Source organism: Phoca vitulina, unplaced genomic scaffold, assembly GCF_004348235.1.
Source record: "Phoca vitulina isolate PV1807 unplaced genomic scaffold, GSC_HSeal_1.0 scaffold22, whole genome shotgun sequence".
Taxonomy (NCBI): Eukaryota; Metazoa; Chordata; class Mammalia; order Carnivora; family Phocidae; genus Phoca; species Phoca vitulina.
The window spans coordinates 11,162,792-11,186,554 of NW_022589725.1; the positions used below are offsets into that span (position 1 = coordinate 11,162,792).

Sequence of the window (23,763 nt, forward strand, 5' to 3'; positions counted from 1 at the left end):
AGGACTAAGATGATAAATAAGACCCCTATTATTTTACCGAGTTTTTAAAAATAAAAAACATGTGTATTACTTATGTAACCTGAAAAGGTAAAGATTTTTTTTTAAAGATCATTCCAATCCAAGGTTTCAACATTAATCTGCCCAAAAAAAGAAAAGTAATTAAGAAGCTGGCTCAATTTAAATCAGGTACTCAGGCTAGCTTCAGGATGGGGAGCAGGGGAAAACAATCAGAATCTTGCTTAACAAAGAAATATTAGTATCTTTCACTGAGAATCAGACAGTGCTAAGGCAAGACACTAGTGAAGGAATCCCCCAAAATAAGTTCTAAGATACTGTCACCTTACAAAAGTGCTATTTTTATATAATTCAATCACTTTTAGGTTTTGAGGAAGATAATAATAAGGATATGGTTTGTGGCCTAATATTCATAATCCAGAAGTGAATATAAGACAGGTGTAATAAAGGGGCTCCTAGACGGCTCAGTTGGTTAAACATCCACCTTCAGCTCAGGTCATGATCCCAGAGTCCCAGGATCAAGCCCTCCATCAGGCTCCCTGCTCTACAGGGAGTCTGCTTCTCCCGCTGCCCCTTACCCTGCTCGTGCTCTCTCTCTCAAATAAATAAATAAAATGTTAATTAAAAAATAAAGACAGGTGTGATAAAAGCTAAAATAGTGGGGTGGCTGGGTGGCTTAGTCAGGTGACCATCCAACTCTTGGTTTCAGCTTGGGTCATGAACTCAGTGTCCTGGGATCGAGCCCTGTGTTGGAGTCTGCTTGAGATTCTTTCCCCTCTGCTCACCACACCCCTCACTCACTCATGAGCTCCCTCTCTAAAATAAATAAATAAAAATTTTTAAAAAGCTGAAATACTATACAGAGAATAATTGTCCTGTAAGAAATAAATGCCATTAAAAGGATAAAGACTAAGGTTTCACTGTGTGATACAGATACATGCATGTCTGAAAAAACTCCGGTGACTCACCAAATAATTTATCTATAAATACCTACAAAGAGACCATATGGAGCCAGACTGTTAAAGCTCTTAGCTCAGGCTATAGAAATTCTATACTATAGCCAAATAGAAGCACCAAAGGTTTTTGGGCAGGAATTGTTACATTCCATAACAAATGGCATATTAGAACATTAGGAATACTAATGTGAAAGTGATACACTTGGTTGTATGGTTAGAGAAAGACAGATATATTAAATAATAATAGCAACCAAAGGATTTAAATAGACATTTCTCCAAAAAAGATACACAAATGGCCAATAAGCTCATGAAAAGATGTTCAACATCAATAACCACCAGAGAAATGCAAATCAAACCCACAGTAACATACCACTTCACACCCACCAGGATGTCTATAATCAAAAAGACAGGTAACAAGCATTGACAAGGATGTGGAGAAATTGGAACCCTCATACATGGCTGATGGGAATATAAATGGTGCGGATGCTTTGAAAAATAATTTGGAATTATTCCTCACAAAGTGAAACATACATACTATATGACCCAGTGACTCTACTCCTAGGTGTATACTCAAGAAAACTGAAAAGACAAACCTTCACAAAAACTTGTACACAAATGTTCATAGCATTATTCATAATAGCTAAAGAGTAGAAACAATCCAAACATATATCAACTGATAAATGGATAAATAAAATGTAGTATGTTCATACTTGCAATATTACTTGGCAATAAAAAGAAATGAAATACTAATGCATGCTACAATACAGATGAACCTTGAAAACATGCTAAGTGGAAAAGAAACAAAAAGCCATACATTTTATGATTCCATTTATATGAGAGATCCAGAATAGACAAATCTACAGACAGGAAGTAGATTAGTGGTTGCCTAGGGCTGAGGGTGGCTAGGAGACATGGGAAGTCCTCCAGTAATGGGTAGAGGTTTCTAAAATTGACTGTGGTGGCAGTTATTCAACACTGTGAACATACTAAGGATCAGCAACCCTCTATATGAGTAAACTGTGTGGTCTGTGAATTACCTCTCAATGCTGTCAATACAAAACAAAAAACAATAGCAACTGCCCAGACACCAATATTTAATAGGAGAGAAAAAACAAAACCTGCAAAATACCCAAGAATATCCCAAAATAAAAGCATAATTTTTATACAACTGAACATTCTGTTCATTCATTCATTAAGCAAATACTAATTCAACACCTGATATAAAAGAGCCACTGAAGATTTTCTTAAGATTATTTTTATCTTGGGGGAAAAAAGTATAGCAGTAGATCTTTTTAAGACTTACCAGTGATCTGAAGTTGTGATTTCATGGTCAGGCTACCCATTGAACCAAGCTGTGATCCACTGCCAGACATACCACACCAACGGGACGGCAAATCTGAGCATGGAAAAGGAGACACTGTAAACATCAAAAGATCCCATATAAAAAACATGTATAGCGCTAACCAGGCTATTTCCATGTCTCACTGAAGACCACACAATAATAGTGGCCTTAGCATTGCTAAATAAAATTTTCAATTCTAGTATTCATCCTGCCTAACCTATCAACAAAATGACATTGCTTATCATTCCTTCTTCCATGGTTTACATTCTTCCCTGGAGCTCCCAAGACACATTCTCTAGGTTTACGTCCTACCTCACTGATTGTTCTTAGGCTCCTCTGACAATACCTCCTGTTTTCTCCCCTCTCTTAATGTTGGAGTGCCCTAGGGCTCAGTTCTTGGTTCCCTCTTACCTCTCTATACTCACTTCCTCAAGGATATCATCCAGTGTTACGGCTTTAAATGTCAGCTATATACCAGTGAGTCCCAACTTTATATTTCTATCCCAGATGTCATTCCTAAACTCCAAACAAGTTCCCTTGGGTATCTAAAAGACCCCCCCACCCCCCACAAACTTCACACATCAAAGTGAACTCCTGGTAACAACTCCATCCTTTCAGATGCTCAGGCTAAAAACCTGGAGTCATCCTGCCTTTGTTTTTTATTTCCCTTCCTATCTTGCCAGCAATCCAACAGTCTCTATTTGCAAAATATATCCAGAATCCAACCATTTCTCACCAACTCTACCATCAATCTGTTCATAGTGGCCACTGACAGCCTGACTTTTTTTTCATGGATTATGCCTCCCTCCTAAGGTACTCCAAGTATGAACAGGTCTCCCTGTTTCTACCTGGTGTCTAGCTTCTCCCTCTTCCTCGACCCCTCCCCCCTGCTCGTATTTTTGCTCGCAAATAAATCTTAAAAAAAAAAAGTTAGATCATATTCTACTCTGCTTAAACACTCAGTAACCTCTTAGTTAAAAGAGAATCCAAACTCCTTCCCCTGGCTTACAGATGCCTGACTCCATTCCACCCATGACTGACTCTCTGATCTTACCTCATATCATTCTCCCCCTTACCCATTAAACATCTAGCTTTCTTTCTAATTCTCAAACACACTAGGTCATTCCAGCCTTTGTACCTAACTGCTCCCTCTGCTTTTTCCTCTATCTTTAAATAGAGGCACCCGAGAGGCTCAGTTGGTTAAACATTCTGCTCTTGATTTCCGCTCAGGTCATGATCTCGGGGTCCTGGGATCAAGCCCCACATGGCTCGGGGGGAGTCTGCTTGAGGATTCTCCCTCTGCCTGTCCTCCAGCTCATGTACACACGCTCTCTCCCTTGATCTCTCTCTCAAATAAATAAATAAATCTTTAAAAAAAAAAAAAGCTAACATCTTGTATTTAGGCTTCAAGTTAAGTATCACCTCGTCAGAGAGGTCTGGACTTATCCAATCTAAAGTAGTCATCCTATCACTTTATATGACATCACTGAAAATTTTCTAGTTTATTGACTCTAAAGTCCACAAAAGTAGGCACCTTCTCTACCTTGTTAATCAGTGCCTGGACTATTCTGGAAGTTTTTTTTTAAGTCCACAATTTCACCTGTCACAATACCTAGTATCAAAAATACAAGAAATAACAAGTATTGGCAAGAATGTTGAGAAAAGGGACCCTTGTGCACTGTTAGTAAGAATGTAAATCGGTACAGCCACTGTGGAAAACAGTATGGAGGTTCCTAAAAAAATTAAAAATAGAAATACCATATGATCCAGTAATTCCACCACTGGGTATTTATCCAAGAAAACTGAATACATTAATTCGAAAATATACGTGCACCTTATTTTTACTGCAGCATTATTTACAACAGATAAAATATGGAAGCAACCTAAATGCCCATCAGTAGATGAATGGATAAAGATGTGGTGTGTATATATATATATAAAATGGAGTATTAGGGGCGCCTGGGTGGCTCAGTCGTTAAGCGTCTGCCTTCGGCTCAGGTCATGATCCCAGGGTCCTGGGATCGAGCCCCGCGTCGGGCTCTCTGCTCTGCAGGAAGCCTGCTTCTCCCTCTCCCACTCCCCCTGCTTGTGTTCCCTCTCTCGCTGTGTCTCTCTTTGTCAAATAAATAAATAAAATCCTTAAAAAAAATAAAAAATAAAAAATAAAATAAAATAAAATGGAGTATTAGCCATAAAAAAAAAATAGGATCTTGCCATTTATAAGAGCATGGATGGTCCTAGAGGGTATTATGCTAAGTGAAATAAGTCAGAGAAAGACAAATACCATATGCTTTCACTTATATGTGGAATATAAAACACAAAACAAAGGAACAAACAAAAAAAGCAGAGGCAGACCCATAAATACAGAGAACAAACCGGTGGTTGCCAGAGGGGAGGGGGTAAGCAGACAGGCAAAATGGGCAAAGAAAGTGGGAAGTACAGACTTTCACTTATGAAATGAGTAAGTCACAGGGATGAAAGGTACAGCATAGGGAACACATCAATGGTGTTGTAATAGTGATGTATGGTGACAGATGGCACCTACACTTGTGGCATGTATAACATATAGAGCTGTCAAATCACTATGTTGTATACCTGAAAATAATGTAACATTGTGTGTTAACTATACTTCAATTTAAAATAAAAGTCCCAGGGGCACCTGGCTGCTCAGTCAGTGGAGTATGTGACTCTCGATCTTGGGGTTGTGAGTTTGAGCCCCACATTGGGTATAGAGATTACTTAAAAATAAAATCTTTTAAAAAATTAATAAAATTTTTTAAAATAAAAATAAATAAAGCAAGTAAGTAAATAAGTCCAGGGGTGCCTGGCTGGCTCAGTCCGTAGAGCATGCTTGAGCAGTCGATAGAGACTCTTGATCTCAGGGTTGTAAATTTGAGCCCCACACTAGGTGTAGAGATTACTTAAAAATAACATCTTAAAAAGTTTTGCCTCTTCCAGAACATCAGGTAGGTGGAATCATACAATTTGTGGCTTTTTCAGATTGCCTTCTTCTACTCAGCAATATTACCAAAGGTTCCTCCATACCTTTTCATGGCTTGACAACTTTTTTTTAAATTGCTGAATAATATTCCATTGTGTTTGTACCACAGTTTATCCATTCCCCTATTAAAGGACATCTTGCTTGCTTCCAGTTTGGGGCAATTATGAAAAAAGCTGCTATAAATATTCACATACAGGTTATTAAGTTTTCAATTCAATTGAGTAAATAGGTATACAACTGCTGGATAATGGTAAGCCTATGTTTTAACCCTGTAAGAAACTGCCAAATGGTATTCCAAAATAGTGGTACTATTTTGCATTCCTACTAGGATTGAAGGAGAATTCCTAGGCAGCTAGGTGGCTCAGTCAATTAAGTGTACCTAAACTCAGGTAGTGATCTCGGGGTCCTGGAAATGAGCCCCAGGTCAGACTTCCTGCTTAATGGGGAGTCTGCTTCTGCCTCTCCCTCTGCTCCCCTTTCCCCCACCAGCTCATGCTCGCTCTCACTCTAATAAATAAATCTTTTTTTAAAAAAAAGAATTCCTATTGTTCTCTATCTTCACCAGCATATGGTATTATTAGCTTTTCAAAATTTTGCCAATCTAACAGATGTGCCGTGACATTTCACTGATGGTTTAATTTGCAATTCCCATGACATGATGTTGAACATCTTTTCATATGCTTATTTGGAATCTATGTTGTTTGGTAGGGTATCTCTTCAAATCCTTTGCTCACTTTTTACTTGTTTTCACATTATTACATTTTAAGAGTTCTTTATATATTTTAGAAACAAGTCCTTTACCAGATTTGTGTTTCACAAATATTTTCTCACAGCCTATGGCTTCTCCTTTCATTCTCTTAACAGTGTAAAGGTTCCAAAATGTGGGTGTACGTGGGGGATGGGGGTGGTTTCCTCACACCAACGAGCAATTCTCCGACACCAGCCAGGTGTCCTACAACTTAATTCTGACACTATCCACCCAGAGATAGCATCAGATCCCACAGGTTAAGTGATCAGTCCTACAAGCTCCCCCACCCCACTTCAGATGCTAGTCCCAAGTCCAGGATGCCTTGTGCTGACTAACCAGCTACAGATTGGAGGTTCTAATGATTACCACCTTGGGTCTGATTAATTTGTTAAGAGTGGCTCACTGATTCCTAGGTTACCAGTTTATTATAAAAGGATATCACTAACAGCCAGATGAAAGAGATGCATAGGGCAAGGTATGGGGAAAAGGTGTGAAGCTTCCAGGTCCTCAGCCAGTGCACCACTCTCCCCAAATCTTCCTGTATTCACCAACCTGGAAGCTCTCTGAACCCCGTCCTTTCAGATTTTTATGGAGGCTCTGTTACACAGGTGTGGCTGATTAAGTCACTGATCATTAACAACTGAACTCAGATCTTCAGCCTTCTCCTCATTGTGGGGGTGGGACTGAAAGTTCCAATCTCTAATCACATGGTTAGCTCCAATGGCAACCCGCTTCTATCCTTAAGACATCTTCTAGGGGCGCCTGGGTGGCTCAGTCATGAAGCCTCTGCTCAGCAGGAAGCCTACTTCTCCCTCTCCCTCTCCTGCTTCTCCCTCTCCCTCTCTCCGTTTGTGTTCCCTCTCTCGCGGTCTCTGTCAAATAAATACATAAAATCTTAAAAAAAAAAAAAAAGACATCTTCTAAAAGTCACCTCATTAACACAACAAAAGACACCTTTATCACTCTCATCACTTAGGAAATTCCAAGAGTTTTAGGAGCTCTGTATCAGGAACAGGATTGAAAACCAGATATACATTTTTTATTATAAAATCACAGTATCACATAGTGCATTTTAATAAAGTCCAATTTCTAAGTTTTGTCTTTCACGGATTGTGCTTTTGGTGTCATATCTAAAAACTCATTGCCATCTCTTCAACAAACGGTGCTGGGACAACTGCACAACCATATGTAAAAAAATTAAGTTGGACCCCTACAAAAGAACTGTGGTTGTATGTTTAGACCTGTCTAGAAGTTACATGAAGGATTGGCTCAAGAACTTCTCTTGCCTTTGTTCTCCCTGCCTGGGAGCTTCCTTCGGGCTGAGATAGCTTCCCAGGCAGTGTTTGTCAAAAGAATTTAAAAGCAAATGTATTAACCACTGCCACCTGGGGCAAAGGATAATAGGTGGGGCACACAACAGATATACTGAAAAGACTGGGAAGGAAGAGACTAGCGAACAAGACATTTGGGGGAATGAGGGCTTTGAAAAACTCTTGGGTATTATGTTAAATATAGAAGTCCTTGCACAGGCCCAGGGGTGGATGCATGCTCAGAAGGGTCAGAAGATCCTGGCTCTTAACTCTGACCTTCAGGCTCCATGCAAACAGGAAGTAAAGGCTAAGACAGTTTTAAACTGCCTGGCTAAGCACAGGAGTGTCCAAACACAGCCAATCTGCAAACATGGTAGTGTTTGGGGGGTTTTTTGGTTCCAAGTTTTTAAGGATATCTGTCAAATCACTAGCTGACCACTAATCTAACAGAACACAGACTTTAGTGGCCATACATAACAAAGAATACAGACTATACAAAATTAGTTTGGAAATGTCACCAAATAAGCAAACAACCACAATGAGCAGCAATAAGAAACCATGAAGTGGGGGGCACCTGGGTGGTTCAGTCGGTTAAGCGCTGGACTCTTATTTTGGGCTCAGGGTCATGATCTCAGGGTCCTGGGATCGAGCCCTGCAATCCTGGCTCATGCTCAGCAGAGTCTGTCTCAGGATTCTCTCTCCCTCTCCCTCTGCCCTTCCCCCTGCATGCACATGCTCTAAGATAAAGAAGTAAATCTTATAAAAAAGAGAGAAAGAAGAAAAGAAACCATGAAGTGGGAGAAGAATCTGATTTCCAGAACATTCACAATGTTCAGTTTTTCATACTAGCAAACCAAATTCAACACATTAAAAGGCTTACTATACTATGACCAAGTGGGATTCATCACTGGGTTGCCAGGATGGATCAACATATAAAAATCAGTGTTATAATTAAAAGGCTAAAAATCACATGATCATCACAACTGATGTAAAAAAAAAAAGCATTTGACAAAATTCAATAGTCTTTAATGATAAAATCTGCCAAACTAGGAATAGAAGAAATTTACCTTACAAAATGAAGGATATACATGAAAAGCCCACAACTTTCACTCAGCGGTGAAAAATTAAAAGCTTGTCCTCTAATACTAGAAATAAGACAATGCCAACTCCCACTGCTTGTATTGAACATAATACTGTAAGTCCTAGCCAGAGTGATAAGGCCAGAAAAAAATAAATAAAACAATCCCACTTACAATAGCACCAAAAATAAAATACTTAGGAATAAGCTGAACAAAGGAGATGAAAACTACAAAACTCAGGGTGTCTGGGTGGCTCAGTTGGTTAAGCATCTGCCTTCGGCTCAGGTCATGATCTCGGGGTCCTGGGATTGAGCCCTGCCATCAGGCTCCCTGCTCAGCGGGAAGCCTGCTTCTCCCTCTCCCACTCCCCTTGCTTGTGTTCCCTCTCTCGCTGTGTCTCTCTCTGTCAAATAAATAAATAAACCTTAAAAAAAAATAATAAACTCTAGCAAAGAAATTTTTAAAATAAAAAAAGTAACTATAGTAAAGGTTAAGGAAAAACAGAAGTAGAGATAACAAGCAAGTAACTTCAGTAAGCTACAAAGCAGACAGACCAATGCTAATTGACAGCACACTCAAGAAAGTTGACTCCTATGTTGGTAATAGAGAAAAGCCTAGAACCAAGATGGTTTACACTGTAGCATCTTCAAGAAAGGCACCAGGTAATCCTGGAAGTAGGGCGTAAAGTTAAGATACATAAGCAGGATGAAAGCTATCTACCAAGCAGTTTGATTCCTAAAAATCCCCTACTTCACACCAGAAGGCTCAGGGGTTTTTTCCTCTAGAGACGGTAAAGTAGAGCATCTCTGGAATGGGAGATGCCAGGCACAATGTAAGGATGGACAATAATATCAAAAACAGGAGAATTAAAAGACATGTTCAAACTGAATGACAAAACTCCCATCCTCCTTTCCCACTGGCTGTAGCTCACTGTAGTTAAGACTTAACCAACCAGGCAGTAGATAGGATAAGTCTTTTTATGAAGTACCCCAACATCATAAAAGGTTATGCAATAGATAACCCTATAGTGAGGTTCTCTGTTAACAAGCTTCTCCTTCCTACACACACACTCAGAGCTCCCACCCTGATTCTTAGTCTCCCATCCTTAAACATGATAAAATACTAGCAGGCAATATGAAAAGCTTCTATCAGGAAGTGATGCCAAAGAAAAACAAGGAGAACTTTAAAAAATGTATTAACATCCTGAGAGAGATGAAAAGATACAACATTCATGAAACAAAAATAGGATGCCATAAAAAAAGAACATTCAGGGGGGAGAAAAGGAATTAGGATGAAAACTGTTCCCAATAGGAACAGCCTATACGATGGAGATGGGCTACACTAATTTTGTAAGCTCGAGTAGTCTGAAATTGCCAGTTCTGTACATAGGTTGTCAAAACACTAGAATAGGGATCAGCTGATACATGCTGCTGCCAGACTGACAAAATAATTTGGTTGCCAGAGCTATGATGTAATTTTAAATAATCTTGCAGCTTTAAACTATTTTTTGGTCCCTGTTGGGACGGCTAACAACATGTCCTATTTTTCCTATGAGACTTGACTGCAGAGTTGAGTTTTCCATTCTTTATTTTCATAAACATCTTTACATTTAAAATCCCGTTACCTAAGAAACCTTGCAATTTGGGAAAGGTTAACTAATATAATTTCCAAATACATTAAGGAAGTAATGTAGATTCTGAATGACAAATGTAGTTAATGTCACCTAACTAACCATGACCAATATATAATATTCATCATTTTATTCATTCATCACATTCATTTTAGTTATTAGATAACAAAGTATCTTCAATCTGATGCTCTGAAATAGGGAGTTTTTCTGTAAAGGACCAGGGAGTAATCATTTTAAACCTTGTGAACCATATGATCTCTGTTAAAACTACTCAACTACCTTTTTGTGTGACAGCAGCCATAAGCAACACATAAAATGAATCAATGAGACTGTGTTCCAGAAAAACTATTTACACAAATAGGCAGAAGGCCAGATTCCTTCAAGCATGGGCCATAGTTTGCTAACCCCTTGTCCTCAAGAATCAAAGTGAAAAATGGAGGTACTATTTAAGAACACCCTACTTGGGGCGCCTGGGTGGCTCAGTTGTTAAGCGTCTACCTTCAGCTCAGGTCATGATCCCGGGGTCCTGGGATCAAGCCCCATGTTGGGCTCCCTGCTCAGCAGGAAGCCTGCTTCTCCCTCTCCCATTCCCCCTGCTTGTGTTCCCTCTTTCACGGTCTCTGTCAAATAAAGAAAATATTTTTAAAAAATAAAAAATAAGAACACCCTACCAGGGGCACCTGGGTGACTCAGTCAATTGAGCGTCCAACTCTTGATTTTGGCTCAGGTCATGATCTCATGGGTCATGAGACTGAGCCCTGTGTCAGACTCTGCACTCAGTGGGGAGTCGGCTTGAGTTTGTCTCTCTCTATCCCCCACCCCATTATATAAATCTTAAAAAACAACAACAACAACACCCTATACACATCACCATTACAGTTGAAAACTGGGAAATATGGAAGGGCAAAATACCTTGAGACATTAGGATAAAACAATTGGATATGAGCGGAAAATCTTGTAATTAATTGTTTTACATTTTCTTCTTTATCCTCATCACTACTCCCTTCATTTGGCTCTCCTTATACTTACCATACTAATTTCAAAATTTCTCCTTATCTAACCCCAATCTGTCCATATGGTGTTGTCAAAATGTTTTTTAAGATGAATTTTCTACACCTCTAATGACCCTCACTTGCCTATTCTCTTAACTCACCTTCCACTCTCTCATATATACCACCCATGCTTCAACCATATAGAATTACTCATCCGACCCCAACACTCCATCTGTTTAATACTTCTTTGATTTACTTATCCTGTTCCTTCTATTCAAAATGTGCTCTGCTCCTTCCTTAACTTCCCATTCATCTGGTCTTCCTCTTATCCTTCAACATTCTTCTCAAGCATTTTATGTGGTAGCCTTCCCTCAACTCCAAAGCAGAAATAATGAATTTCTTCTCATCAACCTTACTGCATGTATTCCAGGAGATATTATAACATGGTAATTAATTGTGCAGGCTTTGGAGTCAGAGCTAGATCCACATATCATCACTGTTATTTACTGTGCAAAAGTGAACAAATTACTTAATCTCCGAGCCATGCTTTCTTCATCCAAAAAACAGGGATCATTTTATCGTAGTTTTAAAGACTGAGATAATACCGTAAAGTGCTATAAGACAGCTTTAAACCTAACAAGTGTTCAATAGCTGTCCCTTAATATCTGTTTGCAAATCTTTCTCCTCTTTCAAACTGTTTTCTTGAGATCAGGGGCCATTGATCTTTACATTGCTACAGCTGGACACAATGCCTGAAGCACCTTAATAGTAAGCCCTCAAATATCTGTTGAATCCAATCAACAAATATGTAAAACTTACGATAGTCAAGGTGAACATTTCTCTAACACCTCAGAAGAATTTAGGATACCTTTCTTATTAAACATTAAAAGGCTTAAAAATATCTATTACAATCCAAACGACTCACCACTGTCCAATATTTCTCTAAATAAATGGGAGCACTAGTAACCTGTACAAAAGAACCTCTACTTGTAAATAAATGAGGTTACAAAAGGGTGTTGTGTTTGTTCTTAGGTTTATAATAAAAATATAAAAGCAACCAATGAATACATGCTGCAGAAAGTTTCCCAACATAACAGTAAAAACCACAGATTTACAGACACACTTGGGTGGCTCAGTTGGGTAAAGTGTCTGACTCTTATCTCAGTTCAGGAGTTCAAACCCTGCACGGAGCCTACTTAAAACAAACAAAAAACCCCACAGATTTACAAAGATAAGAAGGCTTTTGCCCTACTAGAATTTAAAATGTGAGAAAGAGCCAAAAATAATTAAAATTATAGAAAATTGACGCTGGGGGCGCCTAGGTGGCTCAGTCGTTAAGCGTCTGCCTTCGGCTCAGGTTATGATCCCAGAGTCCTGGGATCGAGCCCCACATCGGGCTCCCTGCTCGGCGGGAAGCCTGCTTCTCCCTCTCCCACTCTCCCTGCTTGTGTTCCCTCTCTCGCTGTGTCTCTCTTTTTTAAAAAAAAAAAAAAAAAAAAGAAAATTGACACTGTGTTCTCTATATGTGCAAGTAACATAAGTAAGGAAATACAGGCTGTAGTAATTAATTTTGACTTTGTAGGCAGGGAGAATTCAGACAAGATGCCACAGAAGAGAAGCACTTGTGGGTGAAAAAGGGAATAGGAAGAGAACAGGAGATTTACTTAAATTTGGCCAACAAACAAGGCACAAAGGGGGAAATGATACAATACTAAAGAATGGACTACAAAAATCAATACACTGGGCACCAAGCCCTAGCTCTGTTGTTACAAACATTAGAAAGAAATAAAACTTGTAATTAACCAGCAATGTGAATGTCTTCCTAGAAAAGCCATAAGCCTCTATATAATACAACTAATAATAAACCTAGAAAACTGACCAGTTATCATGGACAAAGTGGAAAGCAGAAAACCTTTAAGTGAAAAAAGTAAAAAATATTTATCTCAAAAGCCAACTATTTTTGGATAACTATACAAATGTGTAAACATAAAACATATTCATAACAGGGCAACACAAAGAGAAAACAACAACAAAAGCTAGGTTGGCACTCCTGGAATTCAGATGGAGTTAAGAAAGAAAGAATATATAAAAAGATTTTAATTCTTGGCCAGTTAGAAGTCTAGAAGCCATGGTAGCCAGCCTCAAAAATGTCCCCCAAGGGATGCCTGAGTGGCTCAGTTGGTTAAGCGTCTGCCTTCAGCTTAGGTCATGATCCCAGGGTCCTGGGATGGAGCCCTACATCGGGCTCCTTGCTCAGCAAGGAGCCTGCTTCTCCCTCTGCCTGCCACTCCCCTTGCTGGTGTTCTCTCTCTCTCTCTCTCGCTCTCTGACAAATAAATAAATAAATAAAGTCTTTAAAAAAAATGCCCCCCAAAAATCCTTATCTCCTGATATTCAAAACTCTTGTGTAATTCCCCTGACAGTGACACATGGTTGGCTTATAAAACCAACAGAATATGGTGGAAGTAAGAGTGTACTATATTTAAAGCTAGGTCATAAAAGGCATTACAAATTGTTGCCTTGATCCCTAGGATTGCTTGTTCTGAGAAGTCAGCTACCACACTATGTAGACATTCAAGTGGTCCTATGGAAATGCCCAGGTAAAAAGGAAATGAAGCCTCCCACCAAAAGCCAGCACCAATTTGCTAACCATGAGTGGGCGACCTTGGAAGTAGATATTCCAGTCCCAGTCAAGACTAAAGATCAATGCAGCCTGATATGTAACAGATATCAGGAGGTACCAAGAGAGACCTTAAGCCACAACTGCTCAGCTAAGCTACTCCCAAATTTTTCACCCACAGAAACTGCAGAAGATAATAAGTTATTTTTTTTTAAAGATTTTATTTATTTATTTGACACAGAGAGAGACCGTGAGAGAGGGAGCACAAGCAGGGGAGTGGGAGAGGGAGAAGCAGGCTTCCCGCCGAGCAGGGAGCCCAATGTGCGGCTCAATCCCAGGACCCTGGGATCATGACCTGAGCTGAAGGCAGATGCTTAATGACTGAGCCACCCAGGCGCCCCAGTTATTATTATTTTAAGCCCTGAACTTCAGGATAATCTATTGCATAGCAATAGAACACTAACAGAGAAGCCAAGGTATAATCTTGGCTAAGTACTAGGGTAACATAAGATCTTTGCTCTAAATTACATGAAGAAAACTTACACTGAAGTACCAACCTAACATGCTTAGAATTTATCCTGAAGTTCTTACTATTCAAATAGAAGGGTATGTACTTATTTGACATTTGGTAATGATTTATTTCTTAAAAGGCAAAATAAAGGGTAGGATGAATTATGGGAGAGTGACCATTTAATTTTTCACACAAATTGGGATGGTTCTGATTGTGAACAGGGACAAGATGAAATGCTATGTCAACAGGAATAAACCAGATCTATACTAGGCAAACCATGACATAAAGCCACACTAATTGTGGATGATAGGTATGGAAATTTAAACTGCTAAAATAAGGTAGTATAAAAGAAAAAGTATTAAATTCAGGAGGCAGCAATAAACTACAAGCATCATCATCATAAAAAATTACTAGTTTGGGCTCAGTCGGTTAAGCATCCAACTCTTAATTTTGGCTCAGGTCATGATCTCAGGGTTGTGAGCCCTGTATCAGGCTCTGCAACAGGCTCTGCACTGAACTTGGAGCCTGCTTAAGATTCTTGCTCTTTCACTCTGCTCCTCCCCGCCTTAAAAAAAAAAAAAAAAACTAGTTTGGGGCACCTGTTGGCTCAGTCAGTGGAGCATGCGACTCTTGATCTCAGGGTTGTGAGTTCGAGATCCACTTGGGTGTAGAAATACTTAAAACTAAAATCTTTAAAAATAACTAGTTTGCTGAATAATCATGTGCTGGGAACTGTTGTAAAGAATTTTACATTTAGTAACTCATTTAATACAATCTCCCCATAATGAGTTGAGTAGTGGCTCCCAAAATACTATGTCCACATCTGATTTCCTGAAACCTACAAATGTGACCTTACTTGGAAAAAGGGTCTTTACAGATATAATTAGGAATTTCAAGATGATATCATCCCGGATTATCCAGGTGGACTTTAAATCCAATGACAACTGTCCTGTTAAGAGACACACAAAAAGCAGAAGAGAAAAAGGCCACGTGAAGACAGAGATTAAAATTATGCAGCCACAAGCCAACGGACACCTAGAGCCACCAGAAGGTGGGAAAAGGAAGGAAGGATTCTCCCTAGAGCTTTTAGAGCAAATGCAGTTCTTCTGACATCTTGACTTCAGACTTCTGGCCTCGAGAACTGTGAGAAATTCTCTATTTTAAGTCACCAAGTTAGAGGTAAGTTGTTATAGCAGTCACAGGAAATTAATACATTCCCTATGACATAGATACTACTATCCACATTTCACCAATGATGAAACAAGCACAGAAATGTTAAGTAATCTAATAAACCAGAAGATCTGGGGATAAGAATAAAAAGTAATAAAACATAATAAAAAAAACTGGTTTGGAAATAGTATTTGGAGGCTGGTCATGGGGACTGACTTTCCCTTCAAAATTTAGCTGAGCTTAATAAATGAAGAAGAAATGAAAGAACCATTATTTTGCAACCTCTAATGTAATAATTGAGTCAGGCAAGAATCATCAATAGATGATGGCATTTTAAAATATATCCATAAACTATTTGATACTACTCCCTTCAAAAGATGGAACCTAATACCCTGCCTCTTGAATGCAGGCCAGATTTAGTTACTCTCTTCTAATGAATAGAATGTTCATGAATAGAAAGGACAGTATGTGACTTCCAAGGCAAGGTCATAAAAAGCAATGCCACAACAATGTGTAAATATGTAATTTTGTAACATCAACAACTAAAATGGGTAGTGACAGAGCTCTAAAGTAACAGCTTTTTATATTATTGAAATTAAGCAGTTATAAATTCAAATTAGAGTATTATAACTTTAGGACTTTAAATGTAATCCCCATGGTAACCACAAAAAAGTTATAGAATATACACAAAAGGACACAAGAAGGCAATGTAAATGTTTCACTGTCAATTAAACACAATGACAGTAATGAAGGAAATGAATGACCAAAAAAGCTATAACACATATGGAAAACAAAGAGTAAAATGAGGAAGTCCCTCTTTACCAGTAATTACTTTACATGAAATGGACTGAACTCTCCAATCAAAAGACAGAAATTGGCAGAATGGATTAAAAACATCATCTGATCATATGCTGTCTACAAGAGACTCATTCTAGATCCAAAGACACAAAAAGGCTAAAAGGATGGAAACAGATAATACATGTAAATTATAAATAGTAACCAAAGGACTGCTGAGGTAAGTCTACTAAAGTCACACAAAGTAGACCATTTTTTTTTAAGATTTTATTTATTTGAGACAGAGAGAAAGAGTACGAGCGGGGGGAGAGGGGGAGGGGCACAGGGGAGGGGAAGAGCAGAGGGAGAGCGAGAAGCATACTCCCCGCCGAGCAGGGAGCCCAATGCGGGACTTGATCCCAGGACTCCGGGATCATGACCTGAGCCAAAGGCAGACATTTAACCAACTGAGCCACCCAGGTACCCCCAAAATGACTTTAAATCAAAAAAGGTTATGAGACAGGGGAGCCTGGCTGGCTCAGTTAGGGGAACATATGACACTTGATCTCAGGGTAGTAAATTCAAGCCCCATGTTGGGTATAGAGATTAAATAGATAAACAAACAGAACTAAAAAAAAAGGTTATGAGACAAAAGATGTTACAATATTAATAAAAGGTCCAAAACAGCAGGAAGATACAGCAATTATAAACATTTACACAACTAGTAACAGGCCATCAAAATATATGAAGCAAAAACTAACACGTTTGAAGGTAGAAATAGACATTTCTCAGCATACTGAAAGGATTATACACCAAGTAGGTTCATTCCTGGCATTCAAGGATGGTTCAACATATAAAAATTAATCCATATAATACACCATATTAAAAGAATGAAGGGAAAAAAACCATGATCATCTCAATTGATAGAGAAAAAGCATCTGACAAAATTTAATATCCTTTCATGATAAAAACATTCAACAAAGTAGGAATAAAAGGGAACCACCTCAGTATGTTAATAAAAGCCATATATGAAAAACCCACAACAGACATCATACTCAATGGTGAAAGAATGAAAGCTTTTTCTTGAAGACCAGGAATAAAGCAAGGATGCCCACTCTCACCACTCCCATTCAACACAGTCCTGGAAGTCCAAACCAAAGCAATTAGGCAAGAAAAAGAAATAAAAAGCACCCAAATTAGAAAGGAAGAAGTAAAATTCTGTTTGAAGATATGATCTTTTATATATAGAAAACCTTAGAGATTCCACACACACAAAAACTGTTAGAACTAATAAATTCAGCAAACTAGCAAGATACAGAAATCAACACACAAAAACCTGCTGCATTTCCATTCATTAACAATCAACAATCCAAACAGGAAATTAAGAAAACAAATCCATTTATAAATTTAGTAGGTTAAGCATCTACCTTCCACTCAGGTCATGATCCTGGGGTCCTGGAATCAAGCCCCAGTCTGCCTCCCTGCTCAGCGGGGAGCCTGCTTCTCCCTCTCTCTGCCCCACCCCCGCTCCTGCTTTCTCTTGCTCTCTCTCAAATATATAAATTCTTTAAAAAGAAAACAAACAGTAAGACACTTATGAATTAACCAATGATGTAAAAGACTTTTAACACTGAAAACTATAAAACACTGCTGAAAGAAATTAAGACACAAATAAATAGAAAGACATCCTGTGTTTATGGATTAGAAGTCTTAATATTAAGATGTTAACACTACCCAAAGCAGTCTACAGATTCAATGCAACCCCTATAAAAAACCCAGTGATGTTTCTTGCCGAAACAGAAAATCCATCCTAAAATTCATATAGAATCTTCAGAGACCCTGAATGGCCAAAACAATCTTGAAAAAGAACAAAGTTAGAGGACTTATATTTCCTGATTTCAAAATTTAGTACAAAGCTGTAATAATCAAAACATTGTGGTACTGGCATAAAGACATACAAACTTATTCCACTGGACTAGAACAGAGAGCCCAAAAATAAACTCTTACATATAAAGTAAAATGATTTTTGACAACTGCCAAGACCATTCAATGGGGAATGGTGCTGGGAAAACTGGATGTCCACTTGCAAAAGAATAAAGTTGGACCTTTATCTAACACCATTTACAAAAATTAAAAATGGATCAAAGACCTAAATGCTAAGACCTAAAAATATAAAACTCTTAGAGGAAAATAGGACAAATGCTTCACAACATTGGATTTGGCAAGGAGTCCAATGACACCAAAGGTATAAGCAACAAAGAAAAAAATAGATAAACTGGACTTCACTATAATCTAAAACTTTTGCACAAAAGACACTATCAACAGGATGAAAAGGCAACCTACAAAAGAGGAGAAAACACTTGCAAATCATTCATCTAAAGGATTAATATCCAGAATATACAGAGAACTCCTAAAACTCAACAACAATAAAAACTTAATTCAAAAATGGATAGTGTTTGAACAGACATTTCTCCAAAGAATGGCCAGTAAGTACATGAAAAGACACTCAATACCACTAATCATTAGGGAAATCCAAATCAAAACCACAATAAAATACCAACTCATACCCATCAGGATGGCTACTATCAAAAAAAACCAAGATAATAACAAATGTTGTCAAAGATGTGGAGAAATTATAATGCTTGGGCACCGATGGTGAGAATGTAAAAGGATATAGCTGCTGTGGGAAACAGTATGGTGGTTCCTCAAAAATGTAAAAATAGAATTACCATATGATCCAGTAATTCCACGTCCTGCTATATACCCAAAAGAATTCAAAGTAGGGTCTAGAAGAGGTGTTTGTACACACAAGTTCATAGCAGCCTTATTCATAATAGCTAAAATGTGGAAGTTACCCAAGTGTCCATCAATGGATGAATGGATAAGCAAAACGTGGTATATACATACAATGGAATAGTATTAGGAAGGAAAATAAAAGGAAGTAAATTCTGACACATGCTATAACATGGACAGACCTTGAGGACGTTATGCTGAGTGAAATAAGCCAGCCACAAAAAGATGATTCCACTTATATGAGCTACCGAGAGTAGTCAAAATCAGAGACCAAAAGTACAGCAATAGTTACACCAAGGGCTCAGGGGAGGAGGGGATGCAGAGTTATTGTTTAATGAGGTAGAGTTTCAATTCTGCAAGACAAAAAGAGTTCTAGAGATGGATGGTGGTGATGAATGCACAGTGATATGAAGGTACTGAGTACCACTGAACCATAGACTTATGATGGGGACGCCTACGTGGCTCAGTTGATTAAGCATGTGACTCTTGGTTTCAGCTCAGGTCATGATCTCTGGGTCCTGAAATCAAGCCCTACATCAGGCTCCACACTCAGTGGGGAGTCTGTTTCCCCTCTCCGTCTCCTTTTGCCCCTCCCTGTCTCCTTTTGCCCCTCCCCTGACTCACCTATTATCCCTAAAATAAATAAATACATCTTTTTAAAAAATGGTTATGATAGGGGATGCCTGGGTGGCTCAGTCAGTTGGGTGTCTGCCTTCAGCTCGGGTCATGGTCCTGAGGTCTTGGGATCAAGTCCTGAGTCAGGCTCCTTGCTCAACGGGGAGCCTGTTTCTCCCTCTGCCTGCCGCTCCCCCTGCTCGTGCTGTCTCTCTCTCTCTGACAAATAAATAAAATTTTTAAAGAAATCCTTAAAAAAATGGTTATGATGGTAAATTTTACTGTTACATGCATTGTACCACAATTAAAAAAAGGGAGGGGCGGGTGATGCCACTTTCCCGGGTTACTTGCTCTCAGGGAAGCCAGCTGCCAATTTGTGAGGAGACTCCAGCAGCCCTATAAAAAGGTGTATGTGGCAAGGAACCGGGGTGCTTGAGTGGCTCAGGTCATGATCCCAGAGTCCTGGGATCGAGCCCCACATGGGTCTCCCTACTCAGCAGGGAGTCTGCCTCTTCCTCTCTCTCTGCCCCTCACTCATGCTCTCGCATGCTCTCTCTCTCAAATAAATAAAATCTTAAAAAAAAAAAAGAACAAAACAAAGAGACATAACAACAAATGTGTAAACCTTGATTGAATCCTAGATCTGAAGGCAAAACCATAAAAGACTTTTGGGGGCAACTGGGAAAATCTGAGTATGAGTATTAGTTGATATTATGGAATTAAGGATAATTTTCTTTGAAGTAATAACACACTCATGGTTAGGAAAAAATCCTTTTTCTTGGGAGAAGTAATGCAAAAGTGTTTAGGGGTGAAATATCATGATGGCTGCAACTTACTTCCTTATGATTCAGCAAAATCAAAAGTTATCTAGAGAGAGAGAGAAAGTAAATGTGAAAAGATGTTATTAACTGGTCAATCTAGGCCAAGTGCTTACAAGTATTCACGATACTATTCTTCTGACTTTTCTGTAGCTTAGATTTTTTTCAAAATAGCTGGAGAAGAAGAGGAAGAGGAAGAAGAATATAAAGAGTACCCCATCACAGTGAGATACCATGACATTCCTATTAGAATGGCTACAACAAGAAAATACTGACAATAACAAGCACTGACAAGGATGCAAACATCCTTATATTGCTGGCTGGAACACAAAATGGTAAAGTCAATATGGAAAATATTTTGCCTACTTTGCCTAATTTCAACACATTTACCATACAACCCAACAATCCCATTTCTAGGTATTTACCTTAGAGCAGAGTTCTTAACCGGAGGCTATTTTGTACAATGGGATTTTTTTCTTTTTTTTAACAACTGGCTTGGAGGTGCAGGTGGCTGCTGTTACCTAATGGATAGAAGCAAGGGATGCTGCTAAACATCCTACAATCTAGCCCTCCACAACAGAGAATTAATTACCCAGCCCAACATGTCATAGTACCAAGATTAAGAAACCCTACCTAGGGGTGCCTGGGTGGCTCAGTCAGTTAAAGTGGCTGCCTTCGGCTCAGGTCGTGATCCCAGGGCCCTGGGATCAAGCCCCGCGTCCGGCTCCCTGAACAGCAGAGAGCCTGCTTCTCCCTCTCCCTGCCGCTCTGCCTACTTGTGCCCTCCCTCTCTCTGTCAAATAAATAAATAAAATCTTAAAAAAAAAAAAAAAGTTGCATATGTATTATTCTGCTTACAGTGACAATCTCCAAAAGACAAAACAACAGAGACAGATAACATCTATTGCTGTTAAGAGTAGAGGGTGGGTAGAACTACAAAGTGCAGTACAAGGGAGGTTTTTGGCGTGAGGGAATTATTCTATATCCTGATTATGGTGTTACAAAAATCTGTACATGAGTTAAAATTCATACAACTGTACACCAAAAATAAGCCAATTTTACTGTATTTTTTTTTAAAGTAGCATTAAAAACATTTTAAAAGCAGATATTTTTAAAAAAGATTTTTATGGGGCGCCTGGGTGGCTCAGTCGTTAAGCGTCTGCCTTCGGCTCAGGTCATGATCCCAGGGTCCTGGGATCGAGCCCCGCATTGGGCTCCCTGCTCGGCGGGAAGCCTGCTTCTCCCTCTCCCACTCCCCCTGCTTGTGTTCCCTCTCTCACTGTGTCTCTGTCAAATAAGTAAATAAAATCTTTAAAAAAAAAAAAAAAGATTTAAGAGAGCATGGGTGCATGCATGCGGGGGGGGGGGAGCAGAGGGAAAGAGAATCTCCAGCACACACCCAGCTAAGTACGGAGCCTGAGGTGGGGCTTGATCCCACTACCCTGAGATCATGACCTGAGCCAAAATCGAGTTGGACGCTTAAGCAACTGAGCCACCCAGGTACCCCCCAAAAAACACATTTTTTTAAAAAAGCTACATACCCTATGTGCTATGCTGAATAGTGTCTCTCCAAAATTTACGTCCACCTGCAACCTCAGAATGTGACCTTATTTGTCTTATAGGATCTTTGTAGATGTAATCCTTATGATGAGGTCATACTAGATTAGAGTGGGCCCTAATTCAATGACTTGTGTCCTTATAAGAAGAAAATTTGGACATACAGACATGCACAGAGTAAAGATGATGTGACAACACATAGGGAGAATGCCACACAAAGACAGAGGCAGAGATTGGAAAGAAGCATATACAAAGCCAAGGACTGCGAGGATGGCCAGCAACCATCAGAAGCTGCAAGAGAGGCATGGCACAGATTCTCCTTCTGAGAAGTTCCAGCCCTACTGATATCTTAGTTTGGTCTTTTAGACTCCAATACTGTGACAGAATAAGGTTCAGCTGTTTTAAACTAACCAGTATGTGGTAACTTGTTACAGCAGTTCTAGGAACTGATATATCCTATGATTCTATTTATATGACATTCTGTAAAAGGCAAAACTACTGGGACAGAAAACACATCCGTACTTCTTAGAAGTTAGAGCTGGGGAGAAATGTATGACCACAAAGGAACACAACTGTTTGTCAAAATTCAAAGACCTGTACACTAGAAAAGGATGAATTTTACTATGTGCAAGTTACATCTCAATAAACCTAACTCCAGGGGCACCTGAGTGGCTCAGACAGTTAAGCGTGTGACTTCAGCTCAGGTGATGATCTCAGGGTCCTGGGATTGAATCCCACATCAGGCTCCTTGCTCAGCGGGAGCCTGCTTCTCCCTCTGGCTGCCACTCCCCCTACTTGTGCTCTCTCTAACAAATAAATATAATCTTTAAAAAAAATAAAAATAAAATTTAAAAAATAACGGACTTTTTTTACATGATTTTTAAAAAAACCTTCACCATCAAGTACAGTAGAGTCTCTATCTTCACCTGGTAAACCACTGTGACTTGAACCACTCAAGATATCAGTTTGAATCTAAGATCTAGTACAATATTAAAATAATCTATTACCTATTAGTCTGTCAGTTACAAAGAAACTTAAAATAGGGTCAATTCTTAACACTTTCGTATCGTTTATTTTGAGTAATATTTACTATCACACTAGAAAAATGTGACAATGTCTAATGTAGAAAGGAGGTGCTAAAACACTGCCAGAGGTAAAAACTAACCTTAACATCTTCCTGAAAGGCAACAGAAATAAAAATGTGGAAAGAGAAAGACACATTTCACAAGATTATTTCAGTAATATCTTGTCCCATAAGCAACAAACAGCAAATTACATTTCTAGCCTTATTTTAAAACATGTATCTTATTTATAGAAAAATTATTAGTCAGGATATTATGAAATTTGCTTGGTTTATTTTCAGAAATAACATATCTAACATAATCCGTTATTTTTAGAGGCCACAACTATTCTGACCTAGAAAACTTTTCAATAATTTAATATGGGCCTATTATTCTTAAAAGAAGCCATCAAGGGGCGCCTGGGTGGCTCAGTCGTTAAGCGTCTGCCTTCGGCTCAGGTCATGATCCCAGGGTCCTGGGATCGAGCCCCGCATCGGGCTGTCTGCTCAGCGGGAAGCCTGCTTCTCCCTCTCCCACTCCCCCTGCTTGTGTTCCCTCTCTCGCTGTGTCTCTCTCTGTCAAATAAATAAATAAAATCTTTAAAAAAAAAAAAAAAAGAAGCCATCAAAAAAGACATTTCAGAAAATACACTAGGGGCAACTCAGTGGCTCAGTCAGTTAAGCATTTGACTCTTGATTTCAGCTCAGGTCATGATCTCAGGGTTGTAAGACCGACCCTCCCCATCGAGCCCTGCATAGTCGGGCTCTGCAC

The 23,763-nt window shown here is 39.0% G+C and overlaps 1 protein-coding gene across 3 annotated transcripts in view; it reads right to left on the bottom strand.

Moving 5' to 3' along the window:
* Nucleotides 1–23,763, bottom strand: part of ITCH (itchy E3 ubiquitin protein ligase) — a 117,604-nt gene that overhangs the window by 78,593 nt on the left and 15,248 nt on the right. For all 3 annotated transcript variants that reach the window (XM_032420023.1, XM_032420021.1, XM_032420022.1), the window contains one exon: nucleotides 2,275–2,367. In XM_032420023.1, the coding sequence (XP_032275914.1) occupies nucleotides 2,275–2,344 (70 nt within the window). In that variant the 5' untranslated portion in view covers nucleotides 2,345–2,367. The remainder of the gene's footprint in view (nucleotides 1–2,274; nucleotides 2,368–23,763) is intronic.